Source organism: Nicotiana attenuata, chromosome 5 (assembly GCF_001879085.1).
Source record: "Nicotiana attenuata strain UT chromosome 5, NIATTr2, whole genome shotgun sequence".
NCBI classification, from domain to species: domain Eukaryota; kingdom Viridiplantae; phylum Streptophyta; class Magnoliopsida; order Solanales; family Solanaceae; genus Nicotiana; species Nicotiana attenuata.
Genome location: NC_031993.1, coordinates 38,593,655 through 38,612,825, shown reverse-complemented (window position 1 = coordinate 38,612,825; position 19,171 = coordinate 38,593,655). Strand labels below are relative to the sequence as shown.

The following is a 19,171-nucleotide window of genomic DNA, read 5'->3' as shown; positions in this document are numbered from 1 at the left end:
TAAAGCCAAAACCCTCTAGGAACATCCAAATTAAAATCTGAACATATGCCCAAGTCTAAACTCACCATACGAACCTATTATAATCATCAAATCCCGATTCAAATGTCTTTTACTTAAAAATCAAATCTTGATCAACTCTTTCAACTTAAGGCTTCCATATTGAAATTTTTTCTATTAAATCCATCCCGAACCACTAAAAAATCAAAACTAGCCATGCACGCAAGTCCTAATACACTATATGAAGCCACTCTAAGTCTCAAATCGCATTACGAAATGCTAGAACTTAAAATGACTTATCGGGTTGTTGCAATCCTTGACCTAATCTTCAGCAAGAAAGATCTGCCATGATTCTCTCATATTTAGGAGGCTGCCATGTCACTGTCCACAAAATAAGGAAACAACATGGGCGAAAGTGAATCCTCCTAAACCTGCTGAGATTTAGGGCCAACATTTGTACAAGAGACATTACATTTTAACATGCAATAACCACTTCATACTGTTGCAAGTTGTTAATCACCAAAACCTCAATTTCCAATAAGAACAAAGCTTATTGAACAATGAATGATAAAAACACAGAAGCTCAAACATTTCTCGTCTTAATAATACTCCATAACTCACAAGTTGATCAGTCATATATCAACTCATCACAAATACATGCTCAATTTTTCGAATATGAGTTTTTTCTGGTATTGAAGGAAGAAACAGCAACTACATTGAACGACCAGGGCAGGATATAGAGTTTGCAATGTCAATCACAAACCGGTACTTAACGTCAGATTTTGCAAGTCGTTCCATGGCCGTATTGATTTGCTCCACTCGGATCAGCTCGATATCTGCAGTAATGTTGTGCTTTGCACAAAAGTCTAACATTTCCTGCGTCTCTTTCATGCCTCCAATGTCACTTCCCCCGACTAGCTTCCTACCTATTAATAATCAAATATGTAAATATGATCCTGCAGTTAAAATGGTTGAAAAATAAAAGCAACATTTCGATGTTCTAAAGCATGCTCTCTTACCCAAAACTAAAGGGAAAATCGGAAGCTCCAATGGCTTTTCAGGCAACCCAACAGTGACAAGTTTACCATCCATTTTTAGCAAACTGAGCAACGGAGCCAATGGATGAACCGCAGCAATGGTGTCAATAATGTAATCCATAGAATTGACAAAAGCCTGCATAGACAACCGCTATATCATAAATTTTTTATAGGATCTTGACAGCGGCTTTCCTTGAACCAGTCAAAAATTTATCCCCACTCAAATGCATTTGATTTGTTGAAAAGAACAAAGATTTAGGCGACAAAAGAAAAGTTCAACTTAAACAACACCAGGGATCTTGTAGTTGAAATTAAGATTTGTAGTTGTAACTACCATGTCACATCTGTTTTATTATGAGAATCGAGCTTACAACACAAACAGAAACCAGTAACAGGCAAACTAGCTTTAACGTTGGAAATTTCCTCCATATACAATGTTTACTACTTACCGAACTCCAACTAGCTTGTAATTGAGCGACATGGATATTGAAGATCCGATTCATAGTTATTTGTAGAACAACCCTTACCATGAGGGCTGCAGTCTAAATAATGCATCTTTCCTAGTTGAGTCATCAAGAACTGTATTTCCAAGTTCTTGTTGCAATTACAATGTGGTGTTAAGAATTTAAAGAATAAATGTAATGCCTTTAATGGTGTCAATTAACATGCACAATGCTTAACTTCCTTCTTGATCTTCTTAAGAACATCACCTGTTTTGGATTTTAAACTTCTCTTTTTTATTTATTTTTGCACTTACCTTCATTTTTGTAGGATCACTACTTAAAACGAAAGCATCCGCACCGAGCTTCTTGATGGCCTCATCTTCCTTCTTAGGAGAAGTGCTGATGACAGTAACTTTTAACCCAAAGGCCTTTCCAATCTTCACAGCAACATGACCAAGCCCCCCTAATCCAGCAACACCCAAATGCTTGCCTGGCTCGGTCATACCATAGTATTTCATTGGGCTGTATACAGTGATTCCAGCACATAATAAAGGTGCTCCAGCATCAGAAGGTAGGTTTTCAGGAAATTGAAGAACAAAGCGCTGATGAACAACTATCATATCGGAGTAACCACCATATGTCTTTGTACCGTCATGGTATGTGGAGTTATAGGTGAACATAACTTTGGGACAATAGTTTTCCAGGCTCTGTTCACAGATATCACACGTTTGACAGGAGCCTACAATCACTCCAACTCCAACTCGGTCACCAACCTTGAATCTATGGACGCTAGTGCCAACTGCAGTCACGAGACCAACAATTTCATGCCTGCACACAAGTAAGCTCTTTAAGTTGAAACATAAGCAAACTTTTGACATTAAACTATCAAATTCATGAAAAATCCAAGACATGTTGATCAGCCTACTGTGAAGCTTGAAGTTTCATCAAAGTGTTTCGTAGAACTAGTAAACCACTGGATGAAAGACCGAAAGTTAATATGCTAGTCATCTAATCAACTTTCCATGAGTTTCACATATGTTTTTGTTCATGTAGTGAAACCAGAGTAATAATACTTCTTGAGAGTAAATGAGTATAATTATGTGTAAATATCAGAAAACAGTCAGGAGCACTTGCACTTCTAATGAGACCACCCCTTGTGTATTTAGCAGAAATCTTAGAAGAGTAACAGCTTAGAGGGAATAGGGAACAAACAATTCCAGAGGATACTACAACTCTATGTCCTTCAGACACAAGTTTTAGGATAAATCAAGCCACAGAAAGGGCTCTTTGTCTAGTTTAAGAAAAGCATTCATGGCTCGTTATCAGCCTTATCTAATGAAGCAGGAAATATATCCAAAATCTTCAATCAGTTTTTATCAGCTCAAATTATGAGAACTGCTACTGATGAAGTCTCTAGCAGTTAGAACAGATCATATAGTGTAGACTTTTTTGGAAACTGTTCACTTTATTTCTCCAGTTATACCATTTAATCAACTCTATCCAAGAAAAGAGAAATGCCCACCTTAAGAATTAGCTTTTAGAATTAAGTTAGATAAAGGTTTTAGTTTTCTTAACATGTTATCTCATGTCATCCACGCTCCAAATATTCAGTCTTAAGCGTGGAGGGTTGTTAGAGTTACACATAAGATAAGAATATGAGTCTTATTAGACAATCCTCAACCCATGAGCTAACGTTTTAGGATTGAGTTAAGTAGAAGGTCCATTTTTCATAACACCAAGTGTTTTATCTTCTTCTCGATATCCTTCTCCCCCCACATCTGTTGGATTATATATAACAACCTAAACTTCTTAAGCATAGTTTAAGTTTGAATGTAGTCAACATTTGCATCAAAGTATCAAGTGTTAGGGAAGAAGGAGGCTGAGTTAGAGTAACTTACCCAGGGACGATAGGGTAATTTGTGAATCCCCACTCATTCTTCAAACAATGCAAGTCGGAGTGACATACTCCACAATAAAGTATCTTGACAGTAACATCATCATCACCATTTTGTCTGCCATCAATTCAAAAAGGATAAGTTCGCAATGTCAGCTGGATAATTAAGCATAAAACTTCCCACATCATGGAAACTAAATTTACATTTCAACTATACAAACAAGAAGCAGGCCATACCACAAATAGAGAGGAATGAGAAAAGGAGAAGTGGCTGATACTACTATATATTATGTGTATCTTGTCTCTATATCCGATCCGCAAGAAGTATATTTCGGAAACCAAAAAGGTATTCTAGGCACTTTTAAACAAAAAATGGCTTCGGAATTATTAGAAAAAAATTCTTAATGTTGGAACCTTTCAATAAGCCTCTTCCAATCGCCAGGCGGTGGAATCGAAAATTTTGGTATTTCTTCCATCAATAGTCCATATATACATGTATATCAACAGATTATAATGTCAAGGGTCATTATAAGTTCAAGATGTAGGTTTAGACTCATTATTCAAATTCAAAGAATTATTTAAATGAACTATTTAAATATTGTGTTAAAGGGTATGATATCATGCAGCAAAACCCAAAGTACACCGTTTCTAATTCTGCTGCTTAGTGATTACTCCCTCAATTCACTTTTACTTGTCATTTTTTTACTTTTCACATCCCTTAACAAATACTCCCTCCGGTCCAAAATAATTGATCTTTTAGATATTTTTACACAAATTAAGAAATTCACCTTTTACCATTAATTAGCAATAGAATTGACCATATTAACCTTTACTATCTCACATAAACACTCCTAACACATATTCCAATACTATTTACTCCAAGGACAATGTAGGAAAAAAATAATTAATTCATTCTTGAAATCTGGGAAAATCACTTATTTTGGACCACAAGAAAAAGGCCAAAAAATCACTTATTTTGGACCGGAGGGAGTAATAAATAAAGTAATGATACCCATATTAAGTAATGTATGGTCTTAATGGATTTGAAAGATGATTTAGAATGAGTAATTAATATTAAGGGCAAAACAGAAAAATAAAATATTTTTTCTTGATATGCGAAAGTGGACAAGTAAAATAGAAAACTACTTTTAGAATAGTGAACAAGTAAAAGTGGACGGACGGAATACAAAACAATACTCCCTCCGGTCCACAATAAGTGACCAATTTGCTTTGGGCACATCCATTAAGGAAATACTAAATTCTAGACAAAAGTAGTTAGTATGACTAAATTACCCTTAATTAAATATTGGAGCATAGTTAATGTGAGGAGTAAAAGACTTTTTAGGGATACATACATGAGGGTAATTTTGAAAAAATAAATTAAATTATTTTTTGGTTATATAAATAGATACTTATTTTACACCAAAATAAAAAAACAAATTGGTCGCTTATTGTGGAATAGAGGGACTATAAGGAACAAAGGAAACCTTGAAGAAAGGTTACTGAATAATCAACCGCGCCGTCAAGGAAATACTGCACGGAAAAGTACGGCGGTTCTTTGGAAATATTTACAAAAACTATGTTTTGATAACCGAGAAATCTATAAAGGACAAACGATTGGAACTCCGCACCAGCAGAGTAACCGGAGATGTGCCCATAATTAAGACATTATCACGCCCTCACCACTAATAGCTCGTTTGGTCAAGCTTTTATAATTAATATTTTTTTTAAAAGTATTTTTTAGCGAGAAGTAATTTATGTTTGGCAGTTAATTTGAAAAGCATTTTTGAGCATTAATTAGTGTTTGACCAAGCTTTTGAAAACTATTTTTAAATGTATTTTTCTCAAAATTGCTTCTCAGAAAAGTGCTTTTGGAAAGAAGCTACTTCTTTATGCTTCTCAAAAATTTCTTCTGCCTCAAAAGCTCTTTTTTCCTTCCAAAAGCTTGGCCAAACACCTCAATTTTCGGAAAAACACACTTTTGGCTCAAAAAAAAAAACTTGGCCATACAGGCTATAAATCAAAAGTCCAAGTCATGCATGCTTATGTACCGAAATATATATACGTCGTATATATATATATATATATATATGTGGAGTAAAATTAATGTCAATCATCAAGGAATGGATATGCATGAAAAGTTGCAGTTAAGCATTTTTAAGTCCTTCCATTACAGAGACATACATTAATGTTAATACACCCAACAATTTACCGGACTTTAAGTAAACATCAAACAAAAAGTAGCGGTACGTACCTCCGAGAGAAATCTAACGGCGACAGAATTCCGGAGGTGTCCCTAGCAGCCCACCCAAAAGCTTTTTGTGGGTGTTCGTTCTCTGGTGCTTTAGCCATTTCTTCTCAGAGCGTGTTGAATAATATTACTCAGTGCCAAAACAGGAACAGACTGAAAAAAGTATATGGATTAATGCTCCTGTGGGAACTTATATAATACGCTGCTATTCCTGAGGCCCACTTAACACTTTCTTTCAAAGTCAATTTTGAGAAATGGAATTAGATTCTGTGAATCCCGCTCAAGTACTCTCCACCACAATTTTTCTATTTTTTCTCTAACTACTGTATCTATTTGCATGAATGACACTGTTCGATTCAAATTTTAAGGGTCTAAGATTTAAAAAATTATAATTAGTGTTCTGACCTTAGTTGCGAGAAAGATTTTAGGAAAGTAATCTCCAACTTTGGTAAGAAAATCATTGCCATTAAAAAATAAAAGTAAAAAATAGAAAAATCTATATTTATCTATATCTATACAAGCATACCTCTCTATAACAGCATCACTATATAACAACACTTCACTATAAAAGTCAAGCTTTATGTTATAATATATGTTCTCTATAACAACACTTTGCTATAACTTTCAAAAATATTTGGAACAAACAAGGTTGTTATAGAGAGATTTATATAAATATAAAGTTGGAAATGAAAAAAATGATGTGGCATGACTCTTTAACCAGTATAACAATTTATCTTTTTTCTCAGAATTTTAACCTTTTTTATTATTTTCTGTCAAAAAGATTACCAAAAGATATCCTTATCCTCATTATTACTCCATTTATTTCTATTCATCAAATCTCATTTAATCTCTCTTTCTTCCGTTTTCTTCATCCTTGTATTACTACATTTATTCCTTTTCCTCAAATCACTGTTTCTTGCTTACTTTTCTTCCATTTTCTTTTTCCTCATTATCACTCTATTTATTTCTTTTCCTCAAATCCCTCTCTCTTCCTTCTATGTTTCCATCTTCTCATAGTGTTTTTTTTCCCTCTCTGTTTACTCTAAAATCGGATAACAATTTAATTTATATGCAGTTTTAAGGATATGCAATATAACTTGGCACAAAATAAGAGGATACGTAAATTGATATTGAAATTGACTGCAAATAGAAATAATAGCAAACCGAAGGAAATGTATAACTTTGGATCTCGAGCTAGGTCGCCACGAACCAAATGAATATTCCACTCAAAAATAAGAACAAAATAACAGAGTATTGAGAGCTTAAGAGAAAGATAGTATATTGCTTTTTGTAGCGTGAATATGGTGTCTTTTACAAATGATCAGCTCCCCTTTATATAGTAGGGGAGTCCTACCCTTGATACAATTCTAAATACAATAAGAAATCCCACGATTAGCTAATTAATCGGCTTTTTCTTGATACGTGCCGAGATTTCCGCTATGATCCTCGTCCGATTGCGGATATCTCGGCTTTCCGTTATTTGGCTTGCTAAGCTTCCCTCGATCTTGCTTGACCTCTATCCTGCCCGATTTCGATCTTGGCCAACCTCGATCTCGATCGATCTTTGGGTCACGAGCTCGGCAATCTATCTTTACACCACGGTCTGATATAACATGGGGCCGAACCTTGGCCTGCCACATTCCAGGGCAAGCCCGATTTTGACCGTATACAGATAGTCCCCTCGTTTCTTGGAGAGAAGACGACAAGAAATGATATGAACTTTTTCAATCTCATCTCGATGGGTCATGATGTAAGCGACGAACCCGACCATGACATTAGTGACAAGTGGATACTGAAACATCTCGTCGGTTCGGGTATCGAGGCATTAAATGCCTGTCAGTTGTTGTCGGCCACTACCGGTTCTGAACCGTCGCCAGTTACCTATAAAAACCCTAGCCTTTCCTTATTCAAACTTTAATACTCAAAGCCCTCTCCACCTTTGTTTTTTCTTCAACAAGTCTCTCTGCTTTACAATCTTCACACCCAAATTCCTTGAACCTTAATCAAATCGTGTATCATCCCATTCCTCTTTTCTCTCGTACATCAATGGCTAATACTTCCAAAATCGTGCCGCAAAAGGAGGTCGCTTCTTCATCACGACTCGCCGGCGATGAGGCTCCGCCGGAACCCCACCCTGAGGAATTCGTTCTGCTAGGGTGCCCAACCAACGCTGACTTTAAGCTCGAAAAGACTCCTGTCGTGCCGGGCCGATGTGAATCGATGTCGAGGTATATATACACCATTACCAAGGACATCCTCAAAAGCGTAAAAGAGGAGTGCAACTGGGTGAACAAGGATGTAGTAGTTCCTACTCCTGAGGAATCGATCACCATTCACGTGGAGGGGTATCTAAGCGTTTACACTTACCCTTTCACGATGCATCCCTTAGACCCCATCATCGTCGCCTTTTTCAAGAGGTACGATGTCACCATCGGTCAAATCCACCCTTCATTCTGGAGAATAGTCATTCTCCTCCGTTTCTTCACAAGCAAAATCGAGGGATGTCCTTTCACCCTCGATCACCTCATGCGCCTCTACAGTCCCCGGCTTTATCGAGGAGGACTGATTAAGCTTGTCCGTCGGGCCAATAGAGCCCCGTCTCCAGCATAGACGAGTCTCGAGATCGAGGCTGGATGGGCCGATTTGTCCGAATAAAGACTTCGGACCTGTTCCCTGCTGAAGATATGACGTTCTCTGAGAAGTGGAACATGAAACGTAAGTACACTTCACCTTGAACATTTAATTTGCTTTTTTATTTCCTATTTCCTTTGCTCATATATGTTTTGGTGTTGCAGTTGTGGCCTAGATGCCGGAACCAATTCCGGAACTTAAGCAATGGGCCGAAAGCCTAGTGTTATAGAGACCCTACTCCAAACGTGCCTGGATGGAGTTATCGAAGGGACAACAGGAGGCCCGTAATCATGGTAGGTTCCTTCCCTGGAATGGCTATTGCCTACTCTTCTTCTCGAAATTACTCATCCTTTTTCTTTTGTAGGTCTCGGGAAGGACGTTACAATGAGACCGCCATATGGTGATGAAGAAGTCCTTCCACAACCACCTGCTTTGAAGCAGGCCCAAGAGAAGAAGAGGAAAGAGACTCCGAGTCCCTTGGGCCCAGAGAAGAAAAGACCGGCGAGGAGATCTCGCAGGCCCGGGGGGTGCCGTTACTATGTCTTCGAACTCAATCCGCCGATTAAGGGACGAGTCCGAAGAAGAGCAGGAAGAAGATAACTCCCAGCTGGTGGCCTGTACTCGGGCTGGTGCTTCGACACAAAAGCCCCCGAACCAGGGGAAGTTGACGTGGGAGCTTCGGCAAAAGTTCCGGAGCCAGATAAAGTCGAGGCTGCTCCATCCCAACTGAGGTGATCGAGGAAGAAAACAGAGGCGAGGCTTCTCGAATAGCTGAAGATGTCCCGAGGGATGATCTCAGACTGATTGATATCTCCGAGTCCCCTCAATTTTTGGACGCCACGATCCGCGAGGCTGCTAACTTGGTAGGTCGCTCTTGCGAGGGTCTTCAGGGGGCAGTTGACATCCACAGCTTCCTGGATAGGTGGAGTTCGAAGCTTTGGGAAATATCACTGGTCTTGGTGACTTGTCGGTGCTGAAGAAAATACCGTGACCGGACGTCACTGGGTCTTCATCGAGCCTGAAACTGGTGGACCGATTCCCGGCCCCTAGCGATATTCCCGATCGTAGGTGTACCATAGTGCTTACTGTCCCGGAGGATGCCCGGGTCTTCTCTCCCCCCGTGGGCATCGCTAGCTACTTGAGATGCTTGGTGACCAAAGAGGACCAAGTCGCGATGGATGCGGTGGGTGCCGCTTTTCTGTTCAACGAGGCCCAGCACGCTCTGAATCGGGTAACTTCGAGGTCCATTCCATTATCTTTTGTAACTTTAAATTGTAGATAATTCTAACATTTTCTTCCTTACTTGTAGGCTTCGTTGTAACATCAAGAGGCCTTCCTTCGACTTCGGGAGGAGCGCAAGGCTAAGGTTCGGGACCTCACTAAGAAAAGTGATACCTACAAGCTTCTTAGTGTGAAGCTTCAGACAGCTTTGGTGACGGCTCGAGATGAGCATGTTGAGATGGCCGAGCAGGTATTCCGAGTGCTTCATGATAGTGAAGATGAGTTGGAGATAAGAACTAATGATCCGATTCTTCAGGTTCGACAGAGGCTCGAACAGATCAAGGACATTCAGAACAAATAGATGAAATACGAGCCGAAGCCGAAAAGTTCAAGGGGTGCATGGACATCTTAGCTTCATAAAAGGAGGTCGTCCAAGCAGAGCTGGAGTCGGCCGAGTCTTAGCTTCGGGCTGCAAGGGAGAAATCCTCGGCGCAGGCCGTGGAAATCGAGGAGCTTCAGTCGTAACTGGATTCGGCCATTTCTGATAAGGCAAACTTGGCCAACGAACTCGAGGTGGCCAGATCAGAAGTGGCCATGGCCAACACTAAAGTTGATGCTAAAGTGGCCCAATTTAAGGTTGACGTCGAGGCCATCCAAGCGAAGGCCAGGAGTATGGTGGATCATGCAAAATGGCAAGCTCGAAGGGAAGCCCTCAAGGAGGTTCAGGCTCAAGGTTTTGATGTTGTGGCCGAACTCGAGATTGCCGAAGCAGAGGAGACTTGAGCCTGGAAGGTGGCCTATACGGAGGAAGACTCTGAGAGCCTAAATGGATCTAAATATGGGGAAGATCCTAAGAATAGAGACGCTGCCTCTAACAAAGACCAGGCTACTTAGGACTTTGTATTTTTGCTTCTTTTGTATTTTTTTCGAGGCCATTTTGGTCGTCGTAAATTTTGTATTTGGCCAATCTGGCCTTTATAAAAAGATTGTTGACATATGTATATAAGGCTTTCTTCCCTTTTCGGCTCTCAAACTTTTCCTTTGTTTTACTACTTGTATTTACAAATGTCAAAGTGTCTTAGCACAAAACAACTTAAGTTGTATAAGTTTGAACAAATCCTGCCTTCACATTGTTTAGTTTATAGGCGCTTTGGATTCGGTGTTATCGGGAACTTCTCTCCCGAAATAAATGATTTCAAAATATAGTTTTGCCGAGGGTTAGCCTTTAGAACCGGTTATATAAATTTCGAAGGCCTATTTTTGTTACGGTTTTCGGACATCTCCTAGCCGTGCTAATATGGCCATGGCCTTTTAATTTCCAGTGTAGCCCAGTGGGCTTGCTTCCCTAGTTATCCATGCTTGCCTAAGATAACAGTCCCCGAGTGGGTATGGCCGTGGCCTTTAATAGCTCGACCTATTTCGAAGTTATTTTCCAAACGATAGTCCCTGAGTGAGGGAGTGACTATCCGAACTTTGATTATAATCGACCTTTGAGCCAGTTTTCTTAAGAGATCGAAAGTATGGGATTGTAAAGTAGAAATTGTTCCAAGACATAAGATAGTTGCAAGGAAAGTACTTCTCTTTATTCTTGTCAAAAATGGCCACATATGCGTACATGTTTTATGTCAGGGCTCGAGCAATCTATGTGGACACGGTTCATTTTGACCGTTTGGCCCTTAAAATAAATCCTACCCGTCGAGGCCCTTCCATTTTAAAATAATTTTCTTGCTAGAACAATTTGATATCCGAGGATAATCCCCCCCCCCCCCCAGTATTCGAGATTGATTGTAGAGAAATATCGGATACTGTAAACACAGTCTTTGATACTGATTCGTGATCGGCCTTTTGATTCTAAGTTAGCACGATCGACTGTTGCCTCATTAAAAATCTTGCCGAAAAACCCAATTGGGACAAAAACGATTCAAGGTAAAAAGAGTGCAACGCGTGCTTTCAAACCTAAAGGCTTCGTGTTGTTCATTGTCGATAACCTGCAAGTGTTAGTTAAAAAACAGAAAGAATTGAAATGGGGTCGTCAGCAGTAATATCGTTTATGATGAGTTACGTTCCAATTGTTCGGTAGTTGTTCTCCATCCATCATTCCGAGCTTATAGGATCCTTGCCTTGTGATTTCGAGAATCTAGTACAGCCCTTCCCAGTTCGGACCCAATTTCCCTTCATTTGGATTTTGGGTACTTAACGTGACCTTCCTCAGTACTAAGTCCCCCACGTTAAAATATCGGAGGTTGGCCCTTTGATTGTAATACCTTTCGATCTGTTGCTTCTGGGCAGCCAATCGAACAAAGGCAGCTTCACCTTGTTCATCTAATAGCTCCAAGCTTGTATTCATGGCTTTGTCATTCGATTCCTTCGTCGTATATCAGAATCTGATGCTCGGCTCCCCGATTACGACCGCTATTAAAGCTTCGGCGCCATAAACCAAAGAGAACGGGGTGTCCCCGGTATTGGACTTCAAAGTTGTGCGATACGCCCAAAGCACTTCGAGCAAGATCTCTCTCCATTTTCCCTTGGCGTCGGTCAACCTTTTCTTGAGGTTTTGGATTATGGTTTTGTTGGTCGATTCGGCTTGCCCATTCCCACTAGGGTGATAAGGTGTTGATAAGATCCTTTTGATCTTATGGTCTTCGAGAAATTTGCTCACTTTGCTGCCGATAAACTATTTTCCGTTGTCACATGTAATTTCAGATGGTATTCCGAATCGACATATGATGTGGTTCCAGATGAAGTCGATGACTTCCTTCTCCTTGATCTTCTGGTAGGCATGTGTTTCAACCCATTTAGAGAAATAGTCAGTCATAAATAAAGCAAATTGAGCCTTACCTGGTGTCGATGGAAGAGGGATGACGATGTCCATCCCCCACTTCATGAAAGGCCATGGTGATAAAATCGAATGCAGCAGCTCCCCGGGTTGATGAATCATCAGAGCATGTCTTTGACATTTATCACATTTTTGCACAAACTCCTTCGCATATTTTTCCATATCAACCCAGTAATAGCCGGCTCTGATTACCTTTTGAACCAATGATTCGGCGCCTAAGTGGTTCCCGCATGTGCCTTCGTGGACTTCCCTCAAAATATGCTCGGTATCTTTCGGTCCTAGACATATTGCTAGCCAACCGTCGAACGTCCTCTTGAGTAAGATTCCATCTACGAACAAGCTAAATCGGGCTGCCTTTGTGCCCAGGGCCCTCGATTCTTTTGGATCTGAGGGTTGTTTTCCGGTCTTCAAATATTCTATGTATTTATTTCTCCAATCCCAAGTCAAGCTTGTAGAGTTTATTTTGGCATGACCTTCCTCTACTACCGACCTCATAAGCTGTACGACCGCCCCCGAGTTGAGCTCGTTGTCTTCGACCGATGACCCTAAGTTTGCGAGGGAATCGCCTTCACTGTTTTGATCTCGGGGCATGTGTTGCAAAGTCCATTCTTTGAAACGATGCAACGTTACCTGTAGCTTTTCCAAGTACCTTTGCATTCGTTCATCCTTGACCTTGAATGTTCCATTTACTTGGTTTACCACCAGGAGGGAGTCACATTTAGCCTCGATCACCTGCGATCCCAAGTCTTTGGCTAGTCCTAGACCTGCAATCATGGCCTCATACTCGGCTTCGTTGTTATTCAATTTTACACTTCTAATAGATTGTCTAACAATATTTCCTGTGGGAGGTTTTAGTACGATGCCAAATCCATACCCTTTTACGTTCGAGGCACCGTACGTAAAGAGGGTCCATATTCCTGAAGATATTCCCGAGTTTACCAACAACTCTCTCTCGACTTCGGGTATCAGGGCCGGTGTAAAGTCAGCTACGAAGTCTGTCAAAATTTGAGATTTAATGGTCGTTCGGGATTGATATTCGATATCGTACCCGCTGATTTCGACGACCCATTTGGCCAATCGTCCCGAGAGTTCGGGTTTATGCATTATATTTCGTAAAGGGTAGGTTGTCACAACACATAAAGATGGCACTGAAAATACAGTTTCAGTTTCCTAGAGGCACTTAGCAAGGCGAGTGCTAGTTTTTCTAGCTGAGGGTATCTAGTTTCAGCCTCACCTAAGGTCCTACTGACATGATAAATCGAAAATTACGTACCTTGCTCTTCTCGGACTAGGACTCCACTTACCGCTACTTCCGATACCGCTAGGTACAAATACAATCGTTCGTCCGCCCTCGGCATGTGAAGCAAAGGTGGGCTCGATAAGTATCACTTAAGTTCCTCTAAAACTTGTTGACATTCTTGGGTCCATGTGAAGTTGTTCTTCTTTTTCAGCAACGAGAAGAATCGATGACTTCTATCGGACAACCTCGAGATGAATCGACCTAGGGCTGCAATGCGCCCAGTTAGCCTCTGTACAACCTTCAAATTATCCACTACCGTGATATCCTCGATAGCTTTGATCTTATCGGGGTTGATCTTGATTTCCCGATTGGACACCATAAATCCGAGAAACTTGCCGGACCCGACCCCCGAATGTATATTTTTCTGGATTCAGCTTAATGTTGTACTTCTTCAATATACTGAAGGTTTCCTGCAAATACTTTAAATGGTCCTCTGCTCGCAGGGACTTAACTAGCATATCATCAATATAAACTTCCATGGTTTTTCCTATTTGTTCTTCGAACATTTGGTTTACTAGTCGTTGGTAAGTAGCACCGCATTTTTAATCCGAATGGCATTACTTTATAGCAGCACGTGCCATATTTAGTGATGAAAGAGGTTTTTTGTTGATCACCCTGGTTCATCCGTATTTGGTTGTGCCCGAAACAGGCATCGAGAACACTTAGAGTCTCGTGGTCGTCCGTGGCGTCGATCATGCGATCGATGTTAGGTAGAGGAAAGAATCTTTGGGGCAGGCTTTATTTAGGTCTTTATAATCCACACACATTCTTAGTTTGTTCCCTTTCTTAGGAACCACGACTATGTTTGCTAACCATTCTGGGTATTTGACCTCCCGGATGGATCCTATTTTAAGGAGCTTAGTTACCTCGTCCTTGATGAAGGCATGTTTGATCTCGGACTGGGGTCTCCTTTTTGTTTCACCGGGCGGAACTTCGGGTCTAAGCTTAGTTTGTGAGTAGTGATCTCCGGTGGGATCCCTATCATATCGAGATGGGACCAAGCAAAACAATCCATATTAGCTATCAGAAATTGAATAAGTTTTTCCCTAAGCTCAAGAGTTAACCTCGTGCCCAGGTACACCTTCCGATCGGACAGATGTTCGATCAGCACGACCTGCTCCAGTTCTTCGACCGTTGACTTGGTAGCGTTGAAATCATCGGGGGCGATAAAATATCGGGGGACCTCGAAGTCATCGTCTTCGTCAATCCCTTGCTCGTCCGATTGGGTCGAAGCTGGCACCGATAATTGCTATTTGGCTCCCTATTTTGCTTTCGAACCTGAGTCCTTCGTCGATGAGAGTGTTGATATCGGAATTACTTCATCGATTGCAAACATCTCCTTCGCAGCGGGTTGTTCCCCGTAAACTGTCTTTATCCCATCCGGTGTTGAAAATTTACTACCTGGTGGAGGGTCGAAGGTACAACCCTTATGTTATGGATCCATGGTCTCCCGAACAGGGTGTTGTATCGCATGTCCCCCTCGATTACATAGAACTTGGTTTCTTACATGGTATCGGCAATGTTTATCGGCAATGTTATTTCTCCCTTAGTAGTTTCGCAAGCCATATTGAACCCATTCTGTACTCGATCTGCTGGTACAATCTGGTCTTGCAGGCCGAGCTGTTCTATGACCCTCGATCGTATGATGTTGGTCGAGCTACCTGGATCAATTAGCACACGTTTAGCTCTAGTTTTATTCATAAGTACAGAGATTATCAGTGTGTCATTATGTGGTTGCATGATTAATTCTGCGTCCTCGTCATTGAAAGATAGAGTCCCTTCTGGTAAGTAATCCCGAGTCCGTATTTCTCTTGTGATTGACACCTTGGTGCATTTTATTATCGGACCTTGCGGAATATCGACCCCTCCGATGATCATATGGATGACGTGATGGGGTTCGTCTTGTCTGTTTTGTTTGTTGGAATCCCTGTTTCTGAAGTGGTTCTTAGCTCGATCACTCAGAAATTCTCGAAGATGATCGTTATTGAACAAACGGGCTACTTCTTCCCTCAGTTGCCGACAATACTCCATCTTGTGGCATGTGTGCCATGATATTTGCATATTTGGTTGGGATCCCTTTGTGCTGGATCAGTTTGCAAAGGTCGAGGCCACTTGGTATCTTTGATGCGTCCAATGGCCAATATGATGGCAGCTGCGTCCACATTAAAGTTGTACTCCGACAATCGTGGTTTGGGACTGATAGATCTATCAAAGCCGCTTTTACTCATAAGTCCTCGTGAACTTTGACCTCGATCATTTCTACTCTCATTTCGCACAGAATTTCGCCCAGATCAGCTCCCTCTACAATCTTCATTTTACGATTGATATCGATCTCTATTCGACCTTGGTTCTCGATCGATATCCCTCTTGATTCTATCTATGGGCTTGATAGGATAAACGGACCCAGGAGGATCCCCCAATTGATCATCCTCGACCCTGATCAACGACTGGTATCGATTGTGCACATCGGCCCAAGTGACAGCTAGGTATTGGATCAAGTTCTGCTTCAACTGCTGTGAACCCACTGAACTTCGAACGTTGAGACCTCGAGTGAAAGCTTGAACAACCCAATCGTCGGTGACCAGTGGCAAATCCATTCATTCCATTTGGAATCAAGAAACGAATTCTCTGAGCATCTCGTTGTCCTTCTGCCTTACCTTGAAAAGTTCCGACTTCCTTGTTGCGACCTTAATGGCCCCGACGTGTGCTTTTACGAAAGAATCTGCAAGCATAGCAAATGAGTCAATAGAATTAGGCGGTAAATTATGATACCATATCATAGCACCCTTCGAATTTCTTCAGCAAGACGGATTCGATCTCGTCATCTTCCAAGTCATTTCCTTTGATAGCACACGTGTAGGAGGTGATGTGTTAATTTGGATCAGTCGTCCTATTATATTTAGGAAGCTCGGGCATACAAAACTTCCTGGGGATTGGCTTCGGAGCTGCACTCGGGGGGAAAGGTTTTTGTACAAACTTTTTTGAATCTAGTCCTTTCAATATTGGTGGTGCCCCCGGGATCTGGTCGACCCTGAAATTATAGGTTTCCACCTTCTTGTCATTTTCCTCGATCTTATTTTCCCCTGTCTCGATTCGCTTTGTCAATTCTTCGAGCATCTTTATGATAGCAGGGTAGGTCTCCGATTCCTTCTCGTTCGACCTCTTCGAAGTCTATTCGCACCTGTGTATGATTTCCTGGGATGGCTCGGGTTCTACCCTGCTCGGTATGTAGTTCTGACTTTGGAATTAGGCTATTGCCGCCTGTTGAGAATGCAACATTTTGAAGATCACCCGTAGGCTGATCCCGCCATCTTCACCACCACGTGCGCTCTGAGTAGCTGATCGGGCATCCCCGCGGGCGCTGCTTTCGGGACCGACAGCTAAATTTCCATTGATGGCTACATGTGAACTGACGTCGATTGGATCTATAGCCGGAATTCCATCGAGGCCAGCAGGGGGTACAACGTTTCCTGGTGCAATGTTCTCATTTTCGCCGTGGTGGCCGAGATCATTGTCAATGTGTTGAGGTGCTGACTGAGAGTTTGACATTTTTTAATCCTGCAATCAAAGATACTTCAAAGAACAAGTGTAAAATAGTGTGTGTTAGGAAAGTTTGTACCAAGTAACCACTATTATCCTTAGCCCCACGGTGGGCGCCAAACTGTTTACCCTAAATTTGGATAACAATTAAATTTATACGCGGTTTTAAGAAAACATAATATAACTTGGCACAAAATCGGATAACAATTTAATTTATATGCAGTTTTAAGGATATGCAATATAACTTGGCACAAAATAAGAGGATACGTAAATTGATATTGAAATTGACTACAAATAGAAATAAAAGCAAACCGAAGGAAATGTATAACTTTGGCTCTCGAGCTAGGTCGCCTCGAACGAAATGAATGTTCCATTGGAAAATAAGAACAAAGTAACAGAGTATTGAGAGCTTAAGAGAAAGATAGTATATTATTTTTTGTAGCGTGAATATGGTGTCTTTTACAAATGATCAGCTCCCCTTTTTATAGTAGGGGAGTCCTACCCTTGATACAATTCTAAATACAGTAAGAAATACCATGATTAGCTAATTAATCGGCCTTTCTTGATACGTGCCGAGATTTCCGCCGTGATCCTTGTCCGATTGCGGATATCTCGGCTTTCCGTTATCTGGCTTGATAAGCTTCCCTCGATCTTGCTCGACCTCTATCCTGCCCGTTTCAATTTTGGCCGACCTCGATCTCAATCGATCTTTGGGTCATGAGCTCGGCAATCTATCTTTACACCACAGTCTGATATAACATGGGGTCGAACCTTGACCTGCCACGTTCCAGGGCAAGCCCGATTTCACCGTATACACTCTCTATAAAATTCAAATCCCTTAAGGTAGGAAAAAGTATGAAAAAGTCAGTGTCGGAGAAACTTTTCAATAATAAAACTCTAACGGAGAAGTCGAAGGCTGTGAAGACGCATCTTAAAGATTATCTTTTTATTGCTGCAACCAGCTTTTTGCCTTCTCCCCCTTTTTTTCCTATTGTCTACGTTTTCGTTTTCATATTCTCATTGATGTTAGTTAGAAGTATTGTGCTTTGTGTTTGCGGCCTTTTTCTCCTTGAATTATCGAAAATTGAAATATGTATTGTGCTTAGCATGTTAGCCTATGGTGTTATATCTATTGTAATTTCACTGTTTAGTATTTTTAGGTTTGGTTGTCTTTAAGGTTAATTTTGTTAGATTTTGATTATTTTGTTTTGGAAGATATTGTCAGAGCTTTTTCGAAGTTGGCATTTTGAGGGGAGTATTGGTTGAGCTAAATTTTCTTGTGAAAAAATAAAAAATAGGCTTCACGTACAAAGAACAGAAAGGAATATTAAATAGTTTCTTATTTTCCTACTTTTTCTTTCCCTTTCCCATGTCTTTTCTTGCTTGATTTTTCAATTAGTTAGCGAAGCTTTTGTCTCTATAAAAAAAAGTTGAGTAATGCGTAGTTTATAATAAAACCTTGTCGGATTTATGCAATAGTATTGTGGTGAATGAGATGTGAAGAATTTAAAATGTGTTTATCATGAACTTCTATTAATACTAGCTAGAAGGCGGAAAAGGTTTTAATTTGTATCGCAATATTATGGTAAAATTTTAACTTTTTAGTGTGTAATAATGACTATGGGGGGTGGGAGGACAAAAAATAAAAATAAAGAACACTACAAGAATAAAATAAAAAACTACAACATTAATTTTTTTGTTCAATTCTGTCTTAACACGGATATTGGCATTGCTTGTTCTTTTATTTTATTTTTACTTTGATTAATTTTATTTACCTTAAAAAAACTTTGAAAATTTGGGGTAACAAAGTCACATCTTATAACACGTATATAAAAATTAGATTTCAAATAAAATAAAGAAAATCAAAAGTACAACACGAATTTTTTTTTAGAGCAAATTGATGAGTAGAATATTCAAATTAAATTGACTATTAAACGAGATGAATATTAATAGAAACTCCCCTTTTTCTTGCCTCTCATTAAACTTTTGATTTTCCTTTTTTTTTTGTAACTGACTATTTT

General features: G+C 40.3%; 1 protein-coding gene across 1 annotated transcript; it reads right to left on the bottom strand.

Moving 5' to 3' along the window:
- On the bottom strand, positions 548-5,881 carry LOC109225675 (probable mannitol dehydrogenase). The gene is made up of 5 exons (XM_019390422.1): positions 5,626-5,881; positions 3,376-3,489; positions 1,792-2,305; positions 1,017-1,170; positions 548-923 (listed from the first exon to the last, which is right to left on the bottom strand). The coding sequence occupies exons 1-5, from the start codon at positions 5,721-5,723 to the stop codon at positions 709-711; spliced, it is 1,095 nt and encodes a 364-aa protein (XP_019245967.1). The 5' UTR covers positions 5,724-5,881; the 3' UTR covers positions 548-708.

Coding starts and splice junctions, on each gene's coding strand:
- LOC109225675 (XM_019390422.1), bottom strand. CDS start 5,723: ATGGCTAAAGCACCAGAGAACGAACACCCACAAAAAGCTTTTGGGTGG. Junction 3,490..5,625: donor CCGTTAGATTTCTCTCGGAG/GTACGTACCGCT, acceptor AATTGATGGCAG/ACAAAATGGTGATGATGATG. Junction 1,171..1,791: donor GTGATCCTACAAAAATGAAG/GTAAGTGCAAAA, acceptor TTGTCTATGCAG/GCTTTTGTCAATTCTATGGA.